Source organism: Microtus oregoni, unplaced genomic scaffold (genome assembly GCF_018167655.1).
Source record: "Microtus oregoni isolate MIOR12 unplaced genomic scaffold, Mior012 000048F_ref0000485, whole genome shotgun sequence".
In the NCBI taxonomy this organism is placed as follows: domain Eukaryota; kingdom Metazoa; phylum Chordata; class Mammalia; order Rodentia; family Cricetidae; genus Microtus; species Microtus oregoni.
In genome coordinates, this window is record NW_024543222.1 from 12,982,620 (window position 1) to 13,009,142 (window position 26,523).

Genomic DNA, 26,523 nt, shown 5'->3' on the forward strand with positions numbered 1-26,523 from the left:
TTAAAAATATATGCGTATATATATATGTATATTATATACAAATTTCTCAGAGGCATACTTTCTTAGGTGAAAGTTTGTTAATAGTGGTGTAGTCAGGAGTTTGTCACTCTGAAATTCATGAATTCTTTGATCATTTATGGAGCAATCCTCCCTAAATTATTATACCGAGGATGGAAAAAAAAAACAGAGCTGTGGTTCTAATCTCTGAAGTAGATTTCTAAGAAAAAAAGCAGTACAGTGAAGACTAGAGTATGAAAATAATTTACTTATACAAGTGAATAAAATTACTATTTTCAGATCACATGTTGAAAATCTTCCCTTTCAAAATTACAAATATAAAGAGTTACTTTGAGGGCATTAAACAGTATATATAAAAACTACTTATATAAAAATTGGTTGGGGGGCTTGAGAAATGGCTCATCTGTTAATAGTAAGTCCTGCTATTACTGAGGACCTGAATCTAGTTCCTAGCACCCATATTTGGTTGCCCACACTTTCATGTATGGTTCTAGCTTTCAGGGTTCCAACACTCTTCTGACCTTCATGGGCACCTACTTGTGTGATGCCATAAACTCATGCAGGCACACACATACACAAAAAAATAAACAAAAACAATTTTTAAAAAAAGCTGTTTTGAGTTTTGTGAGAGTTAGTGCCAGGAATCTAGGGCTGGGGAGATGGCTAAAGTCGGTAAAGTGTTTGCTGTGTAAGCATGGTAATCTGAGTTTGGATTCCTGGCACTTTTGTAAGAAAGATTAGGCATAGCACACTAACTTGTAATCTTAGTTTTGGGGAGTCAGCCCTAGTATTTCTAGTATTTCTAGGGCTTACTAGTATTTTAGAAATATTAGGGTGCTGGGTGGTGGTGGCACACACCTTTAATCACTGTACTCGGGAGGCAGAAGTAGGCGGATCTGAGTTCGAGGCCAGCCTGGTCTACAAAGTGAGTTACACAGAGAAATCCTGTTTCCAAAACAAAACAAAAATACTAGGGCTTACTAGTGTCAGCTGGTCTAGCCAAGTTAGTATGCTTCATGCTCATCAAACATAAGGTGGAGAATGAGGTAAATATCTCAACCTCTGGCCGTCATCTGTGTGCACACCTGCACTCACACACATACAATAATAATTTGGCCAGTTCTGATACTTCTTGCTTTAAATCTTATTTCTTCTAGTACTTTTAATTTTTCTTCTTTTCCTTCTTTCTGTCTTCCGTCTGTCTGTCTCCCTTCTCTTTCCCACTAGCCTCCGTGAGTGCCAGGATTACAGATGTTTACCAGCATGCCCAACTTTTCTGTAGTTTGTGATTTTTTTCATAAATTCATAAATAAACTGTATCTAGGTTTTACTCTGAGTTTCCAGTATCATTTTTATTTTTATTTTATGTGTATTAATATTTTGCCAACATGTATGCTGGTGCACCATGTGTGTGCCTGTGGAGGCCAGACAGCACATTGGGTTCCTTGGAACTAGAGTTGCAGGTAGTTGTGAGCAGCTATGTGGGTACAGGAAGTCAAACCTTTGCAAGAGCAGCCAGTGTTCTTAACTGCTGAGCCATCTCTCTGCAGCTCTGATCTTTTCTTCTCTGTGTAAAAACCCTGACTGTCTGGAACTCACTTTGTAGACCAGTCTGGTCTTGAATTTACAGATAACCCTCTGCCTCCCAAGTGCTGGGATTACATGCATATTCCACTACACCCAGTTGATAGTTTATGTTTTATTGTTGAAGAAAAATAATCACCATTTTAGTGAAGTTTACAATACTTTGAGTTCTGTTTTGTTCATTCAACAATTACCAGTTGAATGCCAATCAGATGCCCGGTACAGTGTATAGAATTCTGGGGATACTAAGATGTGAAGGGAACATGCATAACTCATGCTGTAAGGTGTTTGCAACCTGCATAGCCACATTGTAAACTTTACACATTTCTAGTAAAGTGTTGTAATTCTTTGTATAAATATGGGCTGCTGTGAAAATGGGAGAGTTGAAAGAAACAGGTTCTAAAATGCTTGCTTCCCTTTTAAGATTGCAAAAATGAGTAGGTGAAAAAACTTGGGACAGATGCTTTGGGTGGAGGGAGGAATGTGAAATGTATGGTCAAATGAGAGATGGAATACCTTTGAGAATTATGGTCAGATCTTTTATTGTACTAGGGAACTTAGCTGGGAGTAGTGGTGATGAGAATGAAGTTAGGGAGGTAGGTGAGCAGTAGCCAAGGTTTTGAAGAGAAAATAAGTTTGATCCAGAGATCTTTAAGGATGGAGAGGGGAAATGAGAGGGTGTAATCAGGTGTCTGGAAAAATCATTCTGTGTCCTGTGTTGGCACATGGAAGCTGGTGAGGCTTGAGACAGAGACCCAGTTAGAAGGTTATAGTAATTTCTGTGACTGAACTGGCTGGAGAGAAGTAAACAGATGAGGGTATCCCAGACTTTGTCATGTAGGCGATGATGGTTAAAAATACCCATTCACCTCCAGCTGCCCCTCTCTACTGGGCAGAGGAATGGGCCTAGGTCCTTGTGCATGCTGAACAAGGACTTCTGAACTACACCCCAGCCTTGTTTACTGAAAGTAAACTGGCGGAGGAGTAGTTTGGGGCTTTGTGATGTATTTGGGAGCATACTTAGTTTTGTGGACCTGAGGCTTAGAGTTCTAGATGTTGAGTTTTAAAAAATTTAGATGTTATCAGAACTATAGAGTAAATGGCAAAGACCCAGGAGAATATCTGAAATGTGACGTTTTATTTATTTATTTATTGAGATGGAAGAGTTTTATTACTCTGCTAAACTTATGAATTCTCTTAGATGTGTGAGCTCTTGCTATAGAAAAATAAGAATATCAATAATAGTTTACTTAGAATTTCAAAGTTAACAAAGATGGGCATTTTTTTTTTTTTTGAAACAGGATTTCTCTCTTATCCCTGACTGTCCTGGAGTTCTCTATGTAGACCTGACTTGCCTCAAATTCACAGAGATCCACCTGCTTCTGCTTCCAAGTCCGGGGGGAATCAAAGGCATGCATCACCGTGTCAGGCTTTGGCTCTCTCTCTCTCTTATATACTAACCCATAGGTATACCGTAAAAAGGGACCTAGGGCATTACCTTAAAGAACCTCAGTTTTCATGGATGGAACACAAGATCTGGCAAAGAAGTCTTAGAATGAGATGATTGATTGATTGATTTATGCCATTCGAGACTATGCTGTTAACTAGAACCAAAAGAAGAGATAGCTTCCAAAAGAGTGAGCAGTCAGTAGTGGCAAATTCCCCTGTGGGATCAAATGCAACAAAGGATGAAAAGTATTCATTGACTGGATTTGATAATTAAGTCCCTGGGCTTTACATAAGTAATTTAGGTGCCGTGATGAGGGAAAAAGCTAAATTGTAGAGGGCTGAGGCATTGATGGGCAGTAAAGAAGTGGAGCCAGAAGATAGCTACTTGAATTTTCCTTATGAAAGAGCAGAGGTAGCTGGAGGGAAGCTTGGGTAGTCAAAAGAGACAAGACCAGGCTCTCAAGGTCCATGAGAGGAAGTCACGTCCAGAATGGAAAGATAGTCTTGTACAAGAGAGCAGACTTTGTGAGTCAAGGATGAAAACAGTAAATTTATGGCAGGAAGTTTGGGGAATTCCCAGATTGCCTGTTTCTCTGAAGCTATAATCAGAATGAATGGCAGTTTAAAAATCATTGCTTTAGTTGGGTGGTGTGGCGCACGCCTTTAATCCCAGAACTTGGGAGGCAGAGGCAGGTGGATCGCTGTGAGTTTGAGGCCAGCTTGGTCTACAAGAGCTAGTTCCAGGACAGGCTCCAAAGCCACAGAGAAACCCTGTCTCGAAAAAAAAAAATCATTGCTTTATTACTGTTAAAGGCTATAATTTGAGACTTACATGTGTTGTGTGTGTGTGTGTGTGTGTGTGTGTGTATACACACATACAGAAATCAAGCCATTAGGATATATTGATATTGATCCTAATGGCTTGATTTCTGTACTGATAGAAGTTTGGGAAATTTTTGTAAATCCATTTTATAATTTAGTACTTTCGGTTATGGTCTTAGTTCATGATTGAATTTTTGTTTTTATAAACAAAACTGCTAGGTGTGATAGCACACACCGCCTTGTCTCCATAGCAAGTTGCAGACCAGCTGGGGCTACATAGTGAGACCTTGTCTCAAACCCACAAATAAAATTTTGCTTTTAAGTTGTGGCCTAAGGAACGGCAGAGTCTTGTCAGTACCTTAATCCCTATACTGATAGTGTTTAATTTATTCAAAAGTGATTAGCTATAGTTCGGCTTATTAGATTTATATTAAATGAATTTTATATGCTAAACTTCAATTACTATAATAAACCTCTAAGACTAAAAAGTATGTAGGGATTAGTCAAAAATTATATTCATATTTTATATATTTAATTATAAGAAAATTAAGGTTCTTTGTTTTTTGAGATAGGATTTCTTTGTGTAGTCCAGGTTGTTCTGGAACTTGCTCTGTAGACCAAGATGCCCCTCAGTACCACCTGCCTCTGCCTCCCAAGTGCTGGAATTAAAAGGGTGTGCCATCACCCCTTGGCTCCTTGTTAAGTTTGAATTAATTATGAAGGCTGGAGAGATGGCTCAGTGGTTAAGAGCACTGGCTCCTCTGACAGAGGATCTGGGTTTAGTTCCCAGCCCCTCCATAGCAGCTTGCAACAGTTCATAACTCCAGTTCCAGGGGATCTGATGCTCTCTTGTGGCCTCTGTGGACACAGGTACACCTGTGTGTTCATATATTTATGCATAGAAACACTCATACATGTAACATTAAATAAAAAATTTTTTTAATTTATATTATCTGTATGAATGTTCTGCATATATACCTGCATGCCAGAAGAGGATATCAAATCCTATTAAAGATGGCTGTGAGCCACCATGTGATTGCTAGGAATTGAACTCAGGACTTCTGGAAGAGTAACCAGAGATCTTAACTGCTGAGCCATCTCTCTGGCCCATAAATACTTTTTTTTTTTTTTTTGAAACAGGGTTTCTCTATGTTGCTTTAGAGCCTGTCCTGGAATTCACTCTGTAGACCAAGTTGGCCTCAAACTCACAGAGATCCGACTGCTGGGATTAAAGTCATGGGCCACCACCACCAGCTCATAAATAACATTTTTTTGTTTTTGTTTTTAAAAATTATTTATTAAAAATTTCCACTTCCTATCCTCCCATTTCTCTCCCCCTCCCCCTAGAGAAGTCAGAGTGCCCTGCCCTGTGGGAAGTCCAAGGCCCTGCCCGCTCCATCCAGGTCTAGGAAGGTGTGCATCCAAACAGACTAGGCTCCCAAAAAGCCAGTACATGCAGTAGAATCAAAACCTGGTGTCATTATCATTGGCTTCTCAGTCCGCCCTCATTGTCAGCCACATTCAGAAAGTCCGGTTTGATCAATCACATGCTCGTTCAGTCCCAGTCCAGCTGGCCTTGATGAGCTCCCATTAGATCAGTCCCACCTCTCCATGGGTGGACGCACCCCTCACGGTCCTGACTTCCTTGCTCATGTTCTCCCTCCTTCTGCTCTTCATCTGGGCCTTGGGAGCTCAGTCCAGTGCTTCAATGTGGGTCTCTGTCTCTGTCCTCATCCATCGCCAGATGAAGGTTCTATGGTGATATGCAAGATATTCATCGGTGTGGCTATGGGAGAAGGCCAGTTCAGGCACCCTCTCCTCTGCTGCCCAAGGACCTAGCTAGGGACAAAAAGGCAACCTGCTGAATGGGAGAAGATCTTCACCAACCCCGCATCAGACAAAGGTCTGAGCTCCAAAATATATAAAGAACTCAATAAACTAGACATTAAAGCTCTAATTAACCCAACTAAAAAAATGGGGTACTGAACTGAACAGAGAATTCTCAACAGAAGAACTTCAAATGGCCAAAAGACACTTAAGGTCATGCTCAACCTCCTTAGCGATCAGGGAAATGCAAATCAAAACAACTTTGAGATACCATCTTACACCTGTCAGAATGGCTAAAATCAAAACACCAATGATAGCCTATGTTGGAGAGGATGTGGAGTAAGGGGAACACTCATCCATTGTTGGTGGGAATGCAAACTTGTGCAACCACTTTGGAAATCATTGTGGCGGTTTCTCAGGAAACTGGGAGTCAAGCTACCTCAGGATGCCACAATTCCACTCTTGGGAATATATCCAAGAGATGCCCAATCATACTACAAAAGCATTTGTTCAACTATGTTCATAGCAGCACTATTTGTAATAGTCATAAATACATTTTTTTAAAGTGCTGAATTTGGTGATTTTTGGTAGATTCAGAATGTTGTGCAAGTATTCGCATTACAAGGTACTCAGATTTGAGATATTTTAAATTTAATTTACCTTTAAATTATATTTATTAATGAGTGTGTTGGGGTGGGGGGTATGGAGGTCAGAGCAGACAACTTTCAGGAGTTGGTCCCCTTCTTCTGTCTTGTTGGTCCTGGGGATCAGACTAAGTAAGGTCAGACTGGCAGCAAGCAGTTTTTTACCTGTTGTGCCATTTAGCCAGCATATGGGAGACCCACCTTGTCACTGAGCTGTTGATGTTTAGAGGAAGGCAGACTCTCCTGTAAGGTTTCTGTGGTGTTTAGATAAGAGCACAGAATGTTAGTTTTTTAAAATCAAATTATATCAGGAAACTTTTATTTATGTTCCTTTTCTATAGACAGTTATTTCATCCTTAAATAGATATGTCAACCTGAATTTATGTATCTTCTCCTTAGAGCCATTTTCCCCATTACCATCGAGTTTCTTCAAAAACAGATCTTTTTATTTTTAATTCATTTTTATTTGTCTCTTTCTTTGTGTGAGGCGCGGACGCGTGCATACATGTGTATTCACACTCACCTCTGGAGTTCAAAAGAGGGCATTGGATCCCTTGGACTTGGAGTTACAGACATTTGTGAATAGTCTGACCTGAGTGCTGGAAACAGCTGTGGTCCTCTGAAAGTGCAAGTGCTCTAAACCACCAAGCCATCGCTCTAGTCGTTTATGAAAAATTTCCCTCTTAAGAATAATAGATCTTGGTGAAAATGGGAATTGGTTCCCAGTTAAAATCATCAGATTTGCAGTTTTGTTCCTCTGCTGTTACTGGTAATAATTGCTAAGGTTACAGTCGTTAATAATCAGCTTCTTTTGTTGGCTAGACTATTAAAAGTGTACTAACTACCTCATTGTAGTTAGAGTTTAATTATCCACTGCTGTTTTCAGTGTTTAAAAATGAAGTAATCCAGTCTTTCCATTTTAATTTAATTTTCCCATGTATTTGTTTTTGTTTCTTTACAGTACTCTGTGCAAAAAACTTGGTGAAAAAGGATTTTTTCCGTAAGTAAATTAACTTTACTACAATCTTGTCTATCCTGTGTAGATTTTGGATGAGTTGTATTTTCAGAACTTCCTGATTTAGGGATTTAAAACCAGACTGTTATTTTATAAATGCTATAGTTCCAAGTCATTTAGCCCCAGACTTATCTAGAGGATTTGAGGGTTTGTTTTACCCCCTTTCTCTATCCACATCTGCACATCTATACAAATGTGTGTATGCAGATAGATAAATGCAAGTGTTTAGGTTTCTAGAAAGGGCTTAAAATTTTTTGTTAACACTGTCTTACTTTAACGTTTTAAGGAAAATTCACCTATGCATTTAGGATTCATTTGGAGGTACAAAATTGAGTCTGCTTGTAGTTTCCAGAGTTGTAGGAAAGAAACGACTGCCAGTCTTCAGAGCAGGCACCAGTTCCGCATATATAGTCTATTTGCCAATTGAACATAGTTTTCTTTTCTATTTTAGGACAGGGTTTTGCTATGTAGCCTAAGCTGGCCTTGACTTTACTGTTAGGATTACAGGGATTAACAATGCCTAGAAGTTGTGAAAAATTTTGTAGCTTCATTTAGGATTAAGTTTTATGAGAGAGGATTAGGAATTCCCTTTTATGTATTAAAAATCTTCGGCTTGAGAGAGGGCTCAGCAATTAAGAGCACTGGCTGTTCTTCCAGAGGACCCAGGTTCAGTTCTCAGCACTCACATGGCAGCACACAGCTTTCTGTAGTTCTGATTCCAGGGGATCCAGCACTCTCACACAGACATACATGTCGGCAAAACACCAATGCACATGAAATAAAAATAAGTAGCCCAGTCTAGCCTTGAATTCCTGAGCCTGCTGTGTAGTCTCTGCTAGCAGTTTACTAGTGTGCACTACCACATCTAGCTCTTTCTTTTTTATTTTAACCTTGTAATTTCATACTTTGCATTAGCTTTAAATTGTAAATAAAAACTTTTAGTCAAATATTTTGCATGTAAAATGTTTGAAATTAGAAATAATTGTTTTATTAGATTTTTAAGTCTAAGTTCTGTCAGCTAACAAACATGTTTGATGTTTAGTATGACACTAGGTAATTTCAGGTTGGTTAAAAGAGTAAATTCTCAGGCCTAGAGAGATGGCTTAGCAATTAAGAGCTCTTAGCTGCTCATCTAGAGGATCCAGGTTTGATTCTCAGCACCCACATGGAGGCTCACAACCCTCTGTAACTCCAATTCCAGGTGATCTGATGCCCTCTTATGACCTCCACAGGCACTGCATGGATGTGGTACACAGGGATACATGCAGGCAAAACATTCATACACATAACAATAGTAAGATTTTTTTAAGGACTAATAATTTTTAACAAGTTTAAAATACATATTGAATTTCATCAGTTACTTTACATCTTTCTATAGTAGAACTTGACTGTAATCTTAAAGAACATAATTTTATATAGTTATAGTTAATGGATGTTTATGGTATCTTTGTGCTTATATGGGGAAGTGTGAAATAGAATAACTTGAAGCAGATGAGGACAATTGGGAGTACCTTTCCACTTCTGTTTGATATACTGTCTGCCCCACAAACATTTCACAGGTGAGGAGGGCCCAAGGGCCAGAAAACTCCCAACTGTGTCTGCTAACACCAATTTTATTCTCTCCTGGGCTACTGCTCAGTTTTACCTCCTTATCACTAATAAACTAAAGGCCAAGTTGTAGTTTTTAAAAATCCTCCTAAAGTTGAGTTTCAGTATTTGTTTCATATTGACTTCCTTTTCACATTTTTTCCCTTTCCTCACAGCACCATTCACAGCTTCCCTCATAAAACATCCAGATATTCTTGGCTTAGTGTTCTTCAAAAATCTGGAAGAGTCTTCAATCCTTTGTAAGTCTCTAAGAATTGACAGTGGTACTAAATAGTAGTTGAAGGGAAGAAACCCTTTTTCATTAGTGTCGGCAGTAAATACTGCCAGAAATAATTTAAGAATGTGAGCTTGCTTCATGCATAAGGTTTAGAGGCAGCATAATTATCTTTAAAAAACTCAGAGTGGAAGATACCTGATGGCCTAGAAAGGGGAGCAGCAACAAGCCAGCTCTGTAGCATTACAGAGAAGCCAACCAAGGATGGAAGTCATTTGCGACTCACCCTGACCAGCATTCCAGGTTTCTGCTGGTTTAGGTTCATACCTGCACTTCAGTGTAGTTTTATCTACCCACATTAATCTCAGAGAAAGACAGATCCTAAATTCTTTCAATTTTAGTGTGTTTACTGATTAAGAGTGGCATTAAAAATATTTATCTTAATTTTACGTATTTTTCTTATATGTATGTAAGTGTACTGCCTGCACCTTAGTGCCCTTGGAGGCTAGAAGAGGGTACTGGGTTCTCTGGAAGTGGAATTATGGACAGCACCCTCATGAGTGCTGGGAACTGAACCTGATTTTCCTGCAAGAATAGCAAGTGTTCTTAACTATTGGGCTCTCCAGTCCCCAGAGTAGAGTTGCTAATAGTAAATATAGCCAAATTTTGTTTGTGAGTTAGGTTGTCTTAAGTGCTTAAAGTCCATTTTAAGGTGGAACATGAGTACAAATTAGTGTGGTTTTTATATGCTAATTTATATGTGAGATGGTGCTGTTTATTTCCAATTATAACCCTTGCTAAGGAAAGGGGTTTTGTGTGTTTTTGTTGTTGTTTTGGGTTTTTTCTTTTTTCCTTTCTTTTCTTTCTTTCTTTTTTTTTTTTTTTTTTTTGGAGACATGGTTTCTCTTTAGCTTTGGAGCCTATGGTGGAAGTAGCTCTTGTAGACCAGGCTGGCCTCGAACTCACAGAGATCTGCCTGCCTCTGCCTCCCAAGTGTTGGGATTGAAGGTGTGTGTCACCACCACCTGGCTAAGAAAAGTTCTTTTTGGCTCGTACTTTGGAGCTGTTTTCAAGCTTCTTGACCTTTAAAAATCGATCTCTCCCTACCTTCCCACCCCTGTTCCCTTACATTTTCTGCAGGAAAATTTTCAACTATGAAGCAACAGGTAAAAGAATTTTATAGTGAGTTATTTTACAAGTAGATTCTACAATTAAATTGATGACACATCTTTTCATTTATCCATTATCTGAGTTTTCTTTAAGGAATGTTTTATTGGTGTCAGTTTTAAAAAACATTAGTATAAATTGGGTCTTGACTTGTGTCATGATCCTGGCATTTGGGGTGTGGGGGTGAATGATCAGCAGTTTAAGGCCAGTCTAGAGTAGTGAGTTTCAGAGATCCACCTGCCTCGTTCTCTGGAGTCCTGGAATTAAAGATGTGTGCCACCACACTAGACTGAGAGTAACTGAGTTTTAAGTTTAAAATTTTTAAAAATGATATTTACTTATTATGTGCTTGTATGCATGAATAAGTCAGAGAATCCCATTCTCTCTTCTTCCCATGTCAGTCCTGGAGATGGACCTCAGGTTGTCAGCTTGGTAGTAAGCACCTGTTGAACCAACTTTCTGGCCCCGTTTTACGTTTTGATTTTATAATTATTTGCAGCTCACTAGTGTATTTGTCTGGTCAGATGAACCTAACCCTTGCCATCTCACCTGTCTGAGGTGATGGGAGAATGAACAGTATTTACAATTTGGAAAATGTAGTAACTAGTTTGTATTTACCATTAGAAGTCTCTCTAGCTTTTGAAAACTTGACAGCTTTGGGTGTAATTTGTCCTTGATGATAAATTTTTGTAAAAAAGTGATACTGCCAGGTTAAGGGGAAGCTAAAATTTCTCTTTGAGTTAAGGAATAGAACAAAGTATTGAGTTGTAATTATTTAGCAGAAAGTAAACCATAAGAGCCTGTGACAAAGAGTACTGCATAAATACAGTCTAGAAGCTATACTGAAGAGGTTTTTGTGTGGAAAACAGCTTTTTCTTTTTCTTAAATTTTTTTCTTGACACTGATTTATTTTGTGTTTTTGTGTGTGTACAAAAGCACTCACATATAGGCACACACTGTGTCAGGAAAACTTGTGGGAGTCAGTTATTATCTTCCACCATATTGCTTCCCAGAATCCAACTTAGTTTGTCAGACTTGATGGCAAGTGCCCCTAACGCTGAGGCATCTTGCTAGCCTAGCATTTTTTTCTTATAAGTGTTTTTCCTACTTGTATGTATGTGTATCACATGTGTGTCTAATGCTTATGGAGGTAAGCAAGGGCATTGGATCTTCTCAAATAGGAGTTATAGACAGCTGTGAGCCATCATGTTGGGAACTTAACTTAGATCCTCTGCAAGAGCAGAAAATACTCTTAACTGCTGAGCCCCTTAATTATTTTTAAATTATTTGTGTGTATATTTATGTGTGTATATTATATTTATTATGGTGTGTATATGGCTGCATGTGTCGTGACGTTCATGTGAAGGTCAGAGAACAGCTTTTGGAAGACAGTTTTCTTTTTCCATTGAAGTAGCGTCTCTCTTGTTTCTGCCTGTGCTGCATACTCCAGACTAGCTAGCAGGCCTGGGAACTTCTGGAAAATTCTCTTGTCTTCACCCTCCCTCTTCTAATAGAAGTGCAGGGATTATAGTAGTGTGCCACTGCATTGGTTTTTTTTTTTTTTTTAATATGGGTTCTGGGCATTGAATATGGGCTATCAGGTTTGTGTGGCAGGAACTTTTATCCATTGATCTCTTTTGCTGGGCCACAAGCCTCTTTTAATGAGGCATTTTTGTTCTATTTTTTGTTTTAGAGACAAGGTCTCAATATGTGATCCCAGTTGTATTGGAGCTTTTTTTTTATGTACATCAGACTAGCCTTGAACTAACAGAAATCTGCCTGCCTCTTCCTCTTATGTGCAGGAATAAAGCAGTGAACCACCACATCTAGTGCACCACCACATCTTAGCCTTTTCTGTTTTCTCTCTTCAGTAGTAGTTTTATTTTATTTTATCTTTTTTTTTTTTATTTTCTAAGAAAGGGTTTCTCTGTGTATTGCCCTGGTTGTCCTGGAACTCTCTTTGTAGACCAGGCTGGCATCAACCTCAGAGATCTGCTTGCTTCTGCCTCCCAAATGCTGGGATTAAAAGCATGCACCCCTCACTCCTTGCAATAGTTTTATTTTCTAAATATATAGTTTTTAAATGTTTGTTGTTTTTTATTTGTGTGTATGTTTATATTTCTGAGTGAGTTTATATGTACCACACATAGTGTAGGTGCTCTCAGAGGCCAGAAGGTATTGGTTTCCTGGAACTAAAGTTATATTCAGTTGTAAATTGACCAAGTTGAGTGTTGGGAACTGAACCTGAATCCTCTTAACCACTGAGCCAACACCTTAGTACACATTCTTTGGTTGGACTCCTTAAGGTCCTGTAAAAAAAAAAAAAAGAAATAAGGTTTTCCAAGTGCTATCCTCACTTCAGAGCTCTACTGTGTCCTCCCGCCTTGTGTGCTTTGCAGCCAAGTTGCATTCATTGCCCTTTCTTCCTATTCACATTCAATCTGTTCTCTGGCTTTCTGTGCCTTAGCCTCACTCACTTTAGTGTAGGAGGCTGCTTGTTCATTTTCCAGCCTCCCAGACGTGAAATAATCACATAGAAACTGTACTAATTAAAACACTGCTCAGCCTATTAGCTCAGGCTTCTTATTAACTAACTCTTACATCTTAAATTAACCCATTTCTATCAATCTATGTATCTTACCACAAAGCTTGTGGTTTACCAGTAAGGTTCTTGGGCATCTGTGTCCTTTGGTGGCTACATGATGTCTCTCTGACTTTGCCTTCTTTTTTCCTCTATCTCTGCTTGAAATTTCCACCTTATTCTTTTTATTCTGCTCTGACATAGCCCCAAGTAGCTTCTTTATTAACCAATGGTAATAAAACATTCACAGCATACAGAGGGGAATCCCATATCACCTCCCCTTTTCTGTCTAAATAAAAGGATAAAAGGAAGGTTTTAACTTTAACATAGTAAAATTATATATACCAAAACAGTTACCAAGCAAGAATTATAGTTAGAATTTTAGTCCATTTACATTTGGCAAATTAAGGAAAATATTTTATCATCTATCCTATCTTTGTGGGTCTAAAGTTTTATATCTAATTTATCTTTTATAATTTAACTATCTTTATTCAACTTCATCAAAGACTCCAGAAGAATATAATATTACCTCAGTAAACATGAAGTACATTGTGAACCACTTCCAAAACTTTAGAATTGACAGAGATATCTTGCTGCCTGGACAGTTACCCAAAGGTCTTCTGTAATGTTGTGGCATCCATCTTCAGCCTACAGGCCCATAGTATCTGGCAGACTTTTTCATGAAGCAGGAAATTTCAAAGACATTTCCGCCTATATTGGCAGTTTGTCAGTCACTTTCTTCTATATCCTGCAGAATGTCTTGCAGACTCTTTCATGAAGTAGGAACCCTTAAAGTACTATCTCACCTTCTTTAGGCAACTTCAGCAGTCATTTTTCTGTGGGTCCTGCATGTCTAGTTTTCACAGAATACCATCAAGCAGTCCAGGCAAGAGTGGTTTCTTGAGGGGGAGAGGAGTGGGGGGAGGAGGAGAAGGGTGGGAGGAGGGGGGGGGAATGGGAGGCTGGGAGGAGGTGGAAACTTGTTTTTTTTTTCTCCTTTTCTCAATAAAAAAAATACAAAAAAAAAAAGAGTGGTTTCTTGCCCAAATGGCTAACCAACTCCATAAGGATCCTCTTCAATGCCCATCATCCTTTTGAAGTAGATTGGTGCTGCCAGAAGCAGATGTGTCTCATGGTTCATAAAAGTTCTAATTTCTTAAACATTTTAAATGCCATATTCTGTTAGTCTTTGAATGGTTTGAAGAATAACTATCCATCTGAAATATATCTTTTTACATCTAGAAAACCTAACATGACTCCAAGCTTGACTATTATAGGTGACTATCTATTAATCTGTATTTCTTATATACATTATATTTTTAATTGAGCTGCACAAATAATACCTTAAACAAGAACAGAAATATACATATGACAAAATTGGCCTTAAATTTGTATCAATAAACCAAGATCCATATCAATGCAAAGTATTCATCTCTATAGCATATTCCCCTTTAAATGTAAACAAACATTTATAAACAGTCATTTAGAAAATTTAGGTGGTGTTCTCTAGACTACTTCCTGCAGATTGGGGGCGCTGTTAATCAGGTCTTTAATGGGGTATCCTCTGTGGTAGGTCCATCTCATCTAGCAGTCCTAAAGCTGTCATGGATGCTGGACCATCTGGGCCATTGCTTCAGGGTGTCTTGCTTGATCAAACCATATTAGCCAGTAAGATAACACACACACACACATATATATATAGCTTAGCAGCCCGTACAATAAATGTCTCTCTGTATTTAGCTCATTCACAGTCAAAAAATTCAAAGAAAACACAATAATATACATAATCTAAACTCTCTGTGAATTTTCCGTCTTTATGTGATTTAACTTTTACTCCTTTAATCTATGACTATCTGTACTCTGTCTCTTCAAAGACTTTGTTTTATTTTTTAAAACCATTCAATTTTTTTTAATACTCTTTCTTTTCTTTCCCATGCTTACATACATATTTTTTTAAAGACTGTGACCCATTTAGAGGTCTTTTCCATCCGAATTTGTCTTATTGCATGTGTATCAGTAATTATTTTTTGACCAGGAGTACTTTTCTCCTTTTAAATGCTTAGTGGGCGTGGCTAGGTCCAGCTCTGTGGCCCTGCCTCTTGACTCCACCCAGTCCAACATGGTGGAGGCATGTTTACTGCCTCTGAGAACCATTCACATTGCTCCAGCTCCAGGGTCACAGTGGGTCTCTCACCATTAAGCAATTTGTAACATGGCTGCTCACAGACCCCATTTAAGTGTTTGACCTCCTGAAAGAGCCAGAGCTATTTGTGCAGCTAGCATGAATCAGCAAGCCCTCACCTAAAGAAGCCGTGCAGCCTTCACTGCCAATACTGAGTCAGGAAGATCTCTCTTAAAGGAGCCGCAGTACCCCTGTCTCTCCGCCAGCAAACGGCCCCATCTGGGCTACCAAGAAGCTGTGCTAAACTCTGTTCTTTTGTGTCTAGAATTCCTTTTCAAGCTCTCTTAGGTTTTACGTGGATGTAGTTGCCCGCGTTGGTAACGCTTACATCTTAAATGAACCCATTTCTGTTAATCTGTGTATCCTACCATGAGGCTCATGGTTTACTGGCAAGGTTCCTGGACATCTGTCTCCTTTGGTGGCGACATGGTGTCTCTCTGACTTTGCCTTCTTTTCTCCTCTATCTCTGCTTGGAATTTCCTTGTTCTATTCTGCTCTAATGGTAATAAAACATTCACAGCATACAGGGGGAAATCCCACATCAGCTGACTCTTGAACCAAATTGTAAATGGGTGGTATGTCCATTTTCCATTACTGACAGAATATCTGAAAAAATCAACTAAAGGAGGAACTGATTTTTGTGTTTTGGTTTTTTGGTTTTTGTGGCTCACAGTTCCTCCTTTAGTTGATTCTTTCAGATATTCTAGAGGTTTCCAACTCATGTTTAACTGGCTCTGTTTGTCTGGGCCTGTTTTACCAGCAGAACATAGTGACAGCAAGGACATGGTGAAACAGCTCACTTCATGGCTGCAAAACACAGATAAGAGGAAGGAGGAGGACCAGGGCAGGGACAAGGTATACCTCAGGGACCCAGTTCTTCAGTGAGGTTTTATCACCTCCCAGAATAGCCTATCATATTATGAAGACATCAGTGGATTATTCTGTTGATAAGATCAGAGCCCTCATAAACCAGTCCTTTCCCAACCACCTCTGAGTATTGCTTTGTTTGGGATGAAGCCTTTAACATAGCCTTTGGGTTACATTCCAGATCCAAATTATAAATACAGCACGATGGTTGAGAACTAGCCAGTATGTGCATGGGTTCAGAGTTCTCAAGTTTACTAATGCTGCAAGCTTTTAATACAGTTAGTTCCTCATGTTGTAGTGACCCCTAACCATAAAAGTGTTTTCGTTGCTACTTCTTAACTGTAATTTTGTTACTGTTGTGAATTTTAATGTAAATATCTGTGTTTTCTCATGGTCTTAGGTGACCCCTGTGAAAGGGTTGTTTGGCCTCCACCCCCAAGGTGGCAACCCACAAGTTGAGAGCTGCTGCTTTAGACTCTGTCTATACTTTTCACTACTGTGTAGCATTGAACTAGTTATTTAATATTTTTGTTCTTTGTTAATAAAATATGGATTAACAACATTCATTTCCATCAGAGGATTATTGTAAAGATTTAAGATGAAGCATTTTGAATAGTCCCCATTGTGTTTGCTGTTTTAGTCAGTACAGCCATTTACTTGCTGTCAGTCACCTCTCCCATGTTTGCTATTTTCATTTCTTTTCTGTTGAGTTTCTTATTACTTGTAGTCATTCGTTATTCAGTAACAGTTTTTAGCTAGTTTGACTTTTCTGTAGTTAATGTTCAGTAGGACAGCCTATGTTTAATAAGCTCTTTAAATGAACTACTAAAACAGTTGTGTGGAAAGATAGAGTAGATGTTTTGAGCATTCACCTTCTCAGAGTTCAATGACTGCTTACAATATTCAAGCACCCAGGCACCCGCTAGACCCTGGTAGTGTGTATGTGGTTTTTTAAAAATGATTGATTAATTTTTATATTGGTGTTTTGCCTGTCTGCATGTATGTTTGAGGGTACTGGATCACCTGGAACTGGAACTATAGACAGTTGTGAACTGCCATGTTGATGCTGGGAATTGAAGCCAGGTCCTCTGGAAGAGCAGTCAATGCTCTTAACCACTGAGCTATCATCTCTCCAGCATCAACCCTGGTAGTGTTTAGCCGAATGTTCTGAGTTGGGAACAAGAAAAAAAGTACAGTTTTGATATCAAATATGTAAGTGACTCCAATGTCTGGTTTAAAATAGGTCTCTGTGTGTGTCTGTGTGTCTGAATGTTAGACTTTAATAAAAGAATGGAAAAATCCTTTATCTTCTGTAACAAATGGTAATCCTTAATAATCTTCTATTTTACATGTCAAAGTATTTTTTAGTTTAAAATACTTCCTTTTTTTCACAGGACTCCCTGATCCATTTGCTAAGGTGGTAGTTGATGGTTCTGGGCAGTGCCATTCTACAGATACTGTGAAGAACACACTTGATCCAAAGTGGAATCAGCACTATGACCTGTAGGTGTATATGATTAGTTGAAATGAAACACAGAGTTAATGTAATATAATCTTTGAAAAGAACCATGAAAATGTTTTTAGTTTCTATATAATATAGTTCGATCATTTTCTTTTCCTTTTTCAAAATAGTACTAAGGATTGAGCCTTGGGTCTCAAACACGGTAGGCAGTCACTCTAACCCTGATCTGTACCCCCACCTCATTTTACCCCCTTTTTTACTTATATGTATTTTATCTCCTTGAACTTGGAATCTTTCTATTTCACCCTTCTAAATAGCTAGGATTGCAGGCCTGCCAACACCACATGTTCAACCTTACGATTTTATGTTTATAAAAGAGGAGCAAAACCCGGTGGAAAAGTGCTTTGGATTATTGGAGTGTGCACGTGCGCACACACACACACACGCATGCATGCACACACTCATAACCTAGCACGAATAATAAAAACCAAGGGACAGAAATTGGGGTTCAGTCCGAAAAGCAAAGCAACCAAGCCACTAGAGAAGTCTTATCTCTACTAAGGCTGGATGACCGTAAACTAAAGCAGACTAAGCTTCTCTCTCTTCCCATTTTATATTTTCTCTAGTGCTGAGGTTAAGGTGTGTGACTCCCCAGGACTGGGATTGAATGTGTGAGCCACCACCACCTGGATTTGTTTCTGCATTGATCTTGTATAGCCTAGGGTGGCCTTGAACTCACAGAGATCCATTTGACTCCCAAATTCTGGGTTTAATTCTGTCACCATTGCGTGACCTCTAGTGGCTTTAGCTTTGCCTCTGGTATTCAGACTAGATTTATTTATCAAAATACAAAAAATAGACCACTACACACACAGTAAGAAGAAAGTAAACATGTTGTTACAGCTGTACTTCAACTAGGTTTAGTTTACCTTTTCCTGAAGACTAGTGATGTTGAGATCTTTTCACATTTTGATGGGACTAACTGTATAGCTACTATTAACTGGCTACCTAGGGAGGTCTGTCTTACATGTTTCAAATACAATGGAAGAGATCAGAGTAATACTTGGCATCATTTTTATCAAATCTTTTCATTAGATTGGGTAGGCCTATAAAGTATAACAGTTATATTTGAGCCACCGTCTTGGCTGTATATATAATATTTCCTCCTATAGAGAAATTCCTTGTTAGAACCTCTTGAATTTTGTTTATAAATCTTATACTTGTTGGGGAAGTTGAGGTTCTAATAGAACAAAGTAGAGATTTCTGTTTAACTTTAAAGCTGATTGTAGTGGTGTGTACCTGTAGGACTATCTATCTGTTCAGGAGAATTACAAGTACTCAGCCCCTTGGACAACAGAGCAATATCCTGTCTTAAAAACAATGGCAATAGCACAAAAAGTGTTTAATTTACCAGTTTAAAAGAATTTTTCTTCTAACTCTGTGTTAAATTACATGAGTTTTCCTTAAAATGAAGGCAAAGACACCTTAAATGCAATTTCTGGTTAGTTTCTGACCCTCAAAGATTTTGACAGAACACTTTGACTTGTAAAACCTAAGTACCTTCCAGTTATTTTAAATAATTCACAGTTATTTTCAGAAGACCAAAACTTAAGAAATTATTAGTTTAGAATTTCAAATTTTTTTTGTATCATGGTATGCATAAAGAATATGCAGATACATTGTACTAAATAGAGTTCCTTAGGCCAGTAATGGACTACCCTAGGCCTCAGGAGTCAATGTTAGAATAGTTACAAACCAGTTAGGAAACACTAATAATTTTTTAAGTGTTTGTTTTGGGGTGTTATTTGTTGCAATGTGATATAACATGCAGTAGTTACATACCAGTATATATCTGGTAGATGTATTTGAAAATTGATGCATGCATACTAAATGATAGTTTAGAACATCTCATTTGTAAACAATAAAAAATTAGCTTAATTTTAGAGCCAGGTTTGATGGCCCACCACTCGGGAGGCAGGAGGCAGGAAGTTTAAAGACTATACTGGTCTAATCAAACAATAACAAAACAAAGGCCTGGGCACATAACTTAGTTGGTAGAATACTTGCCAAGCATGCATGAAGCTCTGGGTTTGAGTCCCAACACTACATAAATTTGGTTATAGTGTGGTTTGCCTGTAATCCCACCTGGCAAGCAAGATCAGTAGTTCAAGGTCATCACAGTGAGTTCAAGGCCAGACTGAGCTGCTGTTGTCCCCCCCCCAAAAAAAAACCCCCACCACCACAAACAACAACAACAAAAAAACCCACAGTAACAACAAAAGCAAAGGACTTGCATGATAAAAGTTTCTGAGGTTGAGGTTGTCGGCAGCATGGTATGGTGGTGGTGGTTTACACCTTTAATCCCAGCATTTGGGAGGCAGTGACAGGTGGGTCTCTGAGTTTGAGGCCTGCCTGGTCTACAAGAGCTAGAGGAACTGTCTTGAAATCCTGTCTCGAAAAACCAAAACCAAACCAAACAAAACAAAAAAGTTAGCATTTTTTTTAATACAACTGGATCCAGGGCTCAAGTGAATATTCCATATTCCTTGTTTTAGTTTTATTAAATGATAGTGTAAGATCAAGGTTGCTGGACCAAAAATTTGACCTCTTAGAATCAATGAAAGAAAAGTTAGGTTCTACTCACATGATTATGTTATTAACCATGTTTTTGCATGACTTGATGCCATGTTAATAATTGGCCATGATAGAGCTTTTGCATATTTGCAGGCATATGCACAAACAAGTACAGTAACGCTTTTCCCTGCTCTGCTTGTCTGCAGGCAGTGAAGTGAAACCTACAAGAGTCCTGCTCGCTCAAGGCCTGCATATAGGAAAGAAGCAGGGGAAAAGCGTTACAAACAGCTTTTGTTCTGCAGCATTTAAAAATATAACAGGTAGGTCAGAGTTTTGGTCTATCAGCCTTGACAGTGCCTTTGAAGGTGAACTAAGTATCTGAGGTAAAAACTAAAACCTGTCCAAAATGGGACTGCGATAGAAGTTCTTTTAGGATTTTTAGTCTTATAATCATTATAAAATGCCTTAGTGCTATGGAGTAGTAGCTGTTCTTTTTTTTTTTTTTTTTTTTTTTCTCTTTGGCTGTGCTGGGGACTCAAACCCTGGGTCTTGCACTTGCTAGGTGACTACTCTCTCTACATCTCAGTGACTTTTCCAAACTCTAAAATAGCCTTTTTTTTTTAATTGTTGCCCAACCTAAGATTGGAAAAAAGGGATTATATTAAAAATTAAAAATTATTTTTGAATATTTTTAAAATCTTAAGGTGGATTGATTGAATTTAAGACAATTTGCTTTTTTAGCTGTACTCTGAAATATACTTATGACTTCAAGATATTAAAAAGTTAAATTTTGTACTACTTATAACTACCACCAAGTCATTCATGTAGCTGTTTTTTCTTTCAGGTATATTGGAAAGTCTGATTCAGTTACAATCAGTGTATGGAACCATAAGAAGATCCATAAGAAGCAAGGTGCTGGATTTCTTGGTTGTGTCCGTCTTCTTTCCAACGCCATCAACCGCCTCAAAGACACTGGTTGTGAGTGATTGTTTTAAATGAGAAAATACGTATGAGAACTTTTATGTAGTAGGTGTCCAAAAGCTGAAGTTTCCATATGTATTTGAATCACTGATAAAAATACCTGGTATATATTTAACGGACACAAAAACTGAAAACATTTTGGACTGGCAAAATGGTTTGGTGGGTACCAACCACTAAGGCAATAGCGCTCTCTCAATCTCCTTCTCTCCTCCCTCCTCCCTCTCTCTCTCTCTTCTCTCTTTCTCTTCCCTAACACACTCTAAATAAATACTTAAATGTAATATTTTTTTTTCAAAAATGAAACATTGTAAAGATGTGATCCTGGAGATGAATCAGAGATGATACTTAGCTTCCAGTGAATTTGGGGCTTCTCTCGACCAGAGGAAGGTAGCTCTTAACCTTAAACAGAAAACCCTCTCCTTGCATAAATGGAATTAAATGCAAAACCCATGACAGTACAGGATACTAAGAACAAAGGATGACTGAGTCCTTACTTCTAGACAAAATTTGCACCATTCCTTTAAAGCTTGGAAACTTTGAGGAAGAGGGCTAGAATAAATAAATGTGTGAGGCACAGAATGGGGAGAGGGAGCTCCAAAATGCCATGTGCTAAGCACAGCCTGCCACAGTGGCCATGAACCCACAGCAACTGTGTATACTGACACTGGGGGCACAGAGGTCCAGCCCTCCTAACATTTAGCTGTGGAGACTCTTGGGACCTACCACTCAGTGCTGATCTCTTTGGCAACTAACTTGGAGTTACCAGATGGCCTTAGTTAATCTAACAAAGCAAAACAAAACCACAGAGTTAGCAAATAGGCAAAGAGACTTGTAGAAAAGAGAGATGGAGGGGTGGTAGAGGTGGATAGTATCATGTACGTGTATGAAATTGTGAAAGAACAAGTTTTACTAATAAAAAGAAGTGATTGATATCCAGAAGGTTAGAAAGAAAGGAATCAATATACATGCATTTATAATTTTTTTTAGCACCTAGTTTTGGTGGATATTTGAAATGGAAGTGAGAATTTTTATAGGCAATTGGAATCAGGTGGCAATTAAAGAACAATTATTAGTAGCAAAATGATAGAGTAAATAAAACTGTGGTAAAAGTTTTCAAAACATTTTGAGAATAAAATAGTTCTATTAACTACTTGACTATAGTCTGGTTTTCACCATCCTGCGTATTAGAAAACAAAGACATTAGAAATGATTTCTATAGTGGATTGATAAATTGACTTACAATATCTATTTCATATAACCCAGTGACAAAGAATCTTTTGTAGGGGTTGTAGAAATTGAGGACATGGCCACTCTAATGTATGGTTGAGGGGGAAATTTTATTGTAGATATGAAAAAGAGAAGAATAGCCAGAGGCATCTGGAAAAGTCCAGAACGGGGGGGGGGGGGGGAAGAAGTAGTAGACTAAACATATCCAGCAGATTAGACCATGAGAGGAGAAGAGGAGGTGGCAGGCGCAAGAGTGGAGGACCTCTAAGAGAGAAAGAGAGCATTAGAGGGCCTATGGCTGGAATGACAGAGTAATATAGGAATGAGAAGCTGCGGGGAGGGAATCCCATGAGCTGGAGAAGTGTAGGGTAGTGGGTGGGGTGCAAAGTGCTTGGAAGAGTCTGTTACCAGTATTTGTTGTGTGGAGAGAGCCCAGAGGCCAGCATGTACCTTGGTATGCTAGTAGGCACCACAGTTAGCCATTTGTTTGGTTCATTTTGGCCCTACCAAGGGTGTCTTTCCATTGGGACATAGTTGGAAAGATCCTTTTCAGCAGATGTTTTGATTGTATGTTTCTATAAATTTTCTTATATAATGTAAAAAAAATCAGTTATTATCTAGGATTCCTGAGCTAATAAGGAGACTCACATGAATTTTATCTAAGGAAATTAGTTAACAAAACCACTATAAGTTTAGCTTTGAATGCTAGATCTATTAAGAGTTGATTTTTTTAAAATGTTAATATGATGTTATAATGGTATGTATAAATATTGGCCTGTTACAGAAGGGGGAGATGACTGAGGTGCAGTTCTGAGTCAGAAGAACTCAAGCTATTAAGTGGCTGAGAAAAATCTTAGCTTCTGGGTTAGCAGAGTAATGAGCAATAGGGCAGAAATGCTCGGTTGACAAAGTTCTATACGTGGATGCAAACTGTTACACTGTTGAGTTAAGCAGGAAGATTTAACATTTATGAACCAGGCCAGCTTGCTGTGGGGACATTGTACCTTATAACTTTGAGGGCAGGCCAGTATTGTATTTACTTACAGATGAAGGCATCTGAAAGAGCTGTCTCCAAAATGATTACCTCAAGCCTAGAGCTTAATGTTTTTTTCTCCTTGGCTTCTTACTGATACTTATTTTGTGTACCTTTTGGGATAGTTATATTAAAAAAAAAAACAAAAACAGCTCTTCGGGCTGAGAGGGAGGGGGGCTTGACTGGGGGAGGGGGAGGGAAATGGGAGACGGTGGCAGGGAGGAGGCGGAAATAATAAATAAATAAATTAATTAAAAAAAGAATCTTCTCCCAATTAAAAAAAAAGGAATATATACATATTAGAGTACTACTCAGTAGTAAAAAACAGGTATTCAGCACTTAGCCAGGTATTGAGAATTTTATATAATTTATTTAATCCTTGAAAACTGATTAGGTAGCTTCTGTTACATATGAGAGTGCCAGGGCTTGGGATCTGGAAGCTTTGGAGAGAGCTGCTAGTTACCAATGTAGTGTACCAGTGCTTCATGGTGTTTGGAATCTGAAGTTGATAAAACTTGCTGTGATGTGTAAATTACCTACATACGCAGTTAGAGAATTTTAAACATTTGTTTTATAGTTAAAACGATTATTTAAAAAGTATAGGTCAGGTTTTCAATGGTTTGTGAAAATTAAATATATCACTTATAGATTATAGATATTATAATTTCTGATACCAGCTAACTTTTTATTTGAATAGATCAGAGGTTGGATCTATGCAAACTGGGGCCAAATGACAATGATACAGTTCGAGGACAGATTGTAGGTAAGTGTGGGATTTAAAATTCTGAATTTTAGCTTTATTTGAATTGCCATACATCTAAATAATTTCATTTTTTTTTCTTTTCAAGATAAGGTATCATGTAGCCCAGGCTGTCCTCAAACTTGCTGTCTAGCCAAAGCTGACCTTAAACTTTTGACCCTCCTGCCTTTGTCTCCTTGAGTACAGCTTTTGTGAGGTGCGTGACTCAAATCCAGGGCCTTATGTATGGTAGGCAAGTTCTGCCAATTGCGTCTCATCCCCAGTCCTCTAAATACCTCTGAATATTTTGTATTGGCATGAAATAAATATGAATCATATAAGATGCTACAATGGCCCAGAATCAACCTAACTTAATTTAAAATATATACATAAAACAGGTGGGGAGATAGCTCAGGGGGTAAGAGGACTTGCTGTGCAAGCATGAGGAACAAAGTCCAGATCTCAGTACCCATGTAACAAACTACCATAGTACCCACAGTCGTTAAGTCCTAAAGAAATCACACAGAGGTCTACATTAACTATAAACTGATTGGCCCATTAAATCAGGCTTCTTATTAACTCTAATAACATATTAACCCATTATTTTTATCTATGTTAGTCACATGACTCGGTACCTTTTTCAGCAGGGTAGTCACATCTTCCTTCTTCTGCTGTTGGGACAGGACCAGGGAGGAATGGGCTTCCTCCTTCCCAGACTTCTCCTGTTCTCATTGACCTGCCTCTGCTTCCTGTCTAGTTTGTCCCGCCTATACTCCTGCCTGGCTACAGGCCAATCAGCATTTATTTAAAACATAATTGACAGAATATAGCCAATTGTCCTGCACCACTTCCCCCTCTTTTTAAAAAAAACAAAAAAACAAAAACCCAAGAACATCCATAGTCCATTTTTTGGGAATGTGGGCATAGTTTTCCAGGCTACTTCCTGCTGGTTGGGGGTGCTGATAATCTTATGGGGACCTAAAGAAAATTTAGAATTATGGTCAAGTCTTGACTGGAGTATCCTGTGAGGCTTGATCATCTCTGGCAGCAACTTAAATCTGTTCTGGATGTAGAACTTAGATGTCTGGGCCATCTGTTCCAACTGGAGATTTCTCAGGTGGTCTTCCTTGATCAAACCTGATTTTTCTTAAATCAGAATGAATCCACAGCCTCTCATTTCCTATGGAAACAGAAGCAAAATCTCTTCTCCAAAGTAACATACCTTTTGACTTCAATTTTGAAGACAAGGTATTTTCAAAATACCTATCTTGGTTTAATTCAGCAGCATTTATAAACAAATATCTTTTGGCAGCTGTTGCTCCTTCCTCAGCATTCAAACAGTTCAAAGAGAATATAATGACATACAGTATCCAGACTCTCTGTATATTTTTCATATTTACATGGCTTTATTTTAACCTCTATTTTATTTTTACTTTTAATGTTTGGCTTTTTGAGACAGGTTCTCTGTGTATCTTTGGCTGTCCTGGAAACTCACTCTGTAAACCAGGCTGTCCTTGAACTCACAGAGATCTACCTGCTCCTGCTTCCTAAGTGCTAGGATTAAAGGTGTACGCCACCACCCCCAGCTTTTGAAAACATTTTTGTTTTTTTCTTTTCTTTTTGGATTTTTGGGTTTTTGAGACAGGATTTCTCTGTGTAACAGTCCTGGCTGTCCTGAAACTCACTTTGTAGACCAGGCTGGGCTTGAATTCATTGAGATCTTCTTGCCTCTGCCTCCCAAATGCTGGGATTAACAGTGCATGCCACCACCACCTGGTTTTTGAAAACATTGATTTTTAATATTACTTCTAAAATGAAAAATCTATGGGAAAAGAAATGGCAAATTTTAGTAGAAACCAAGGAATTCTAAACGCTTTGCTTTGGTTTTTGCAGTGCCTCATGCATGCTAAGCTAGAACACTATAACTGAGCTACTTCTTCAGCTCAATCTTTCTAAACTATTAAAATAATCTATGTTTTATATTATTTTTATTTTCTGAGACAAGTACTCCTCAATATGTACAGGCTGACCCTAAACTTACTATGTGCCCAAACTAACATCAATCTTGCAATAATTCTTCTGCCTAATACTCTGAGCTTTGGGATTGCAGACAAATACTACTGCACTGGGCTTTAAATGGATATTGAGCTTGACAGAACTGGACAGTGCTGTCGTGGACTTAATAATGTTATTTGTTTTTTTAATAGTAAGCCTTCAGTCCAGAGATCGAATAGGCACTGGAGGACAAGTTGTGGATTGCAGTCGTTTGTTTGATAATGACTTACCAGATGGGTAAGTGAGCGTCATTATAGTCTTTAGAGAAATGCTAGTGTCCATGCTGTGCTAGGAATGTCTATGGTCCGTTCCAGAATATAGATTTTTTTTTCTTCTGCTTGGAAAATTAGAAGGATTTGACATAAATTGTATTAAATACCATTTAAAAAAGAGTTTTGAAAAGGAAACAAAGGAAAGTTCTTGCCAAATATTACTCTCCTATAAATTTCTTTATTTAAAGGAAAAGATTTTTCT

General features: G+C 38.3%; 1 protein-coding gene across 1 annotated transcript in view; it reads left to right on the plus strand.

Moving 5' to 3' along the window:
- The window catches only part of Smurf2 (SMAD specific E3 ubiquitin protein ligase 2), a 99,909-nt gene that overhangs the window by 34,982 nt on the left and 38,404 nt on the right, over positions 1–26,523 (plus strand). Inside the window, exons 2-6 of the mRNA XM_041635635.1 lie at positions 7,306–7,344; positions 17,373–17,481; positions 20,859–20,992; positions 23,953–24,018; positions 26,202–26,286. Coding sequence (XP_041491569.1) covers positions 7,306–7,344; positions 17,373–17,481; positions 20,859–20,992; positions 23,953–24,018; positions 26,202–26,286 — 433 coding nt within the window. The remainder of the gene's footprint in view (positions 1–7,305; positions 7,345–17,372; positions 17,482–20,858; positions 20,993–23,952; positions 24,019–26,201; positions 26,287–26,523) is intronic.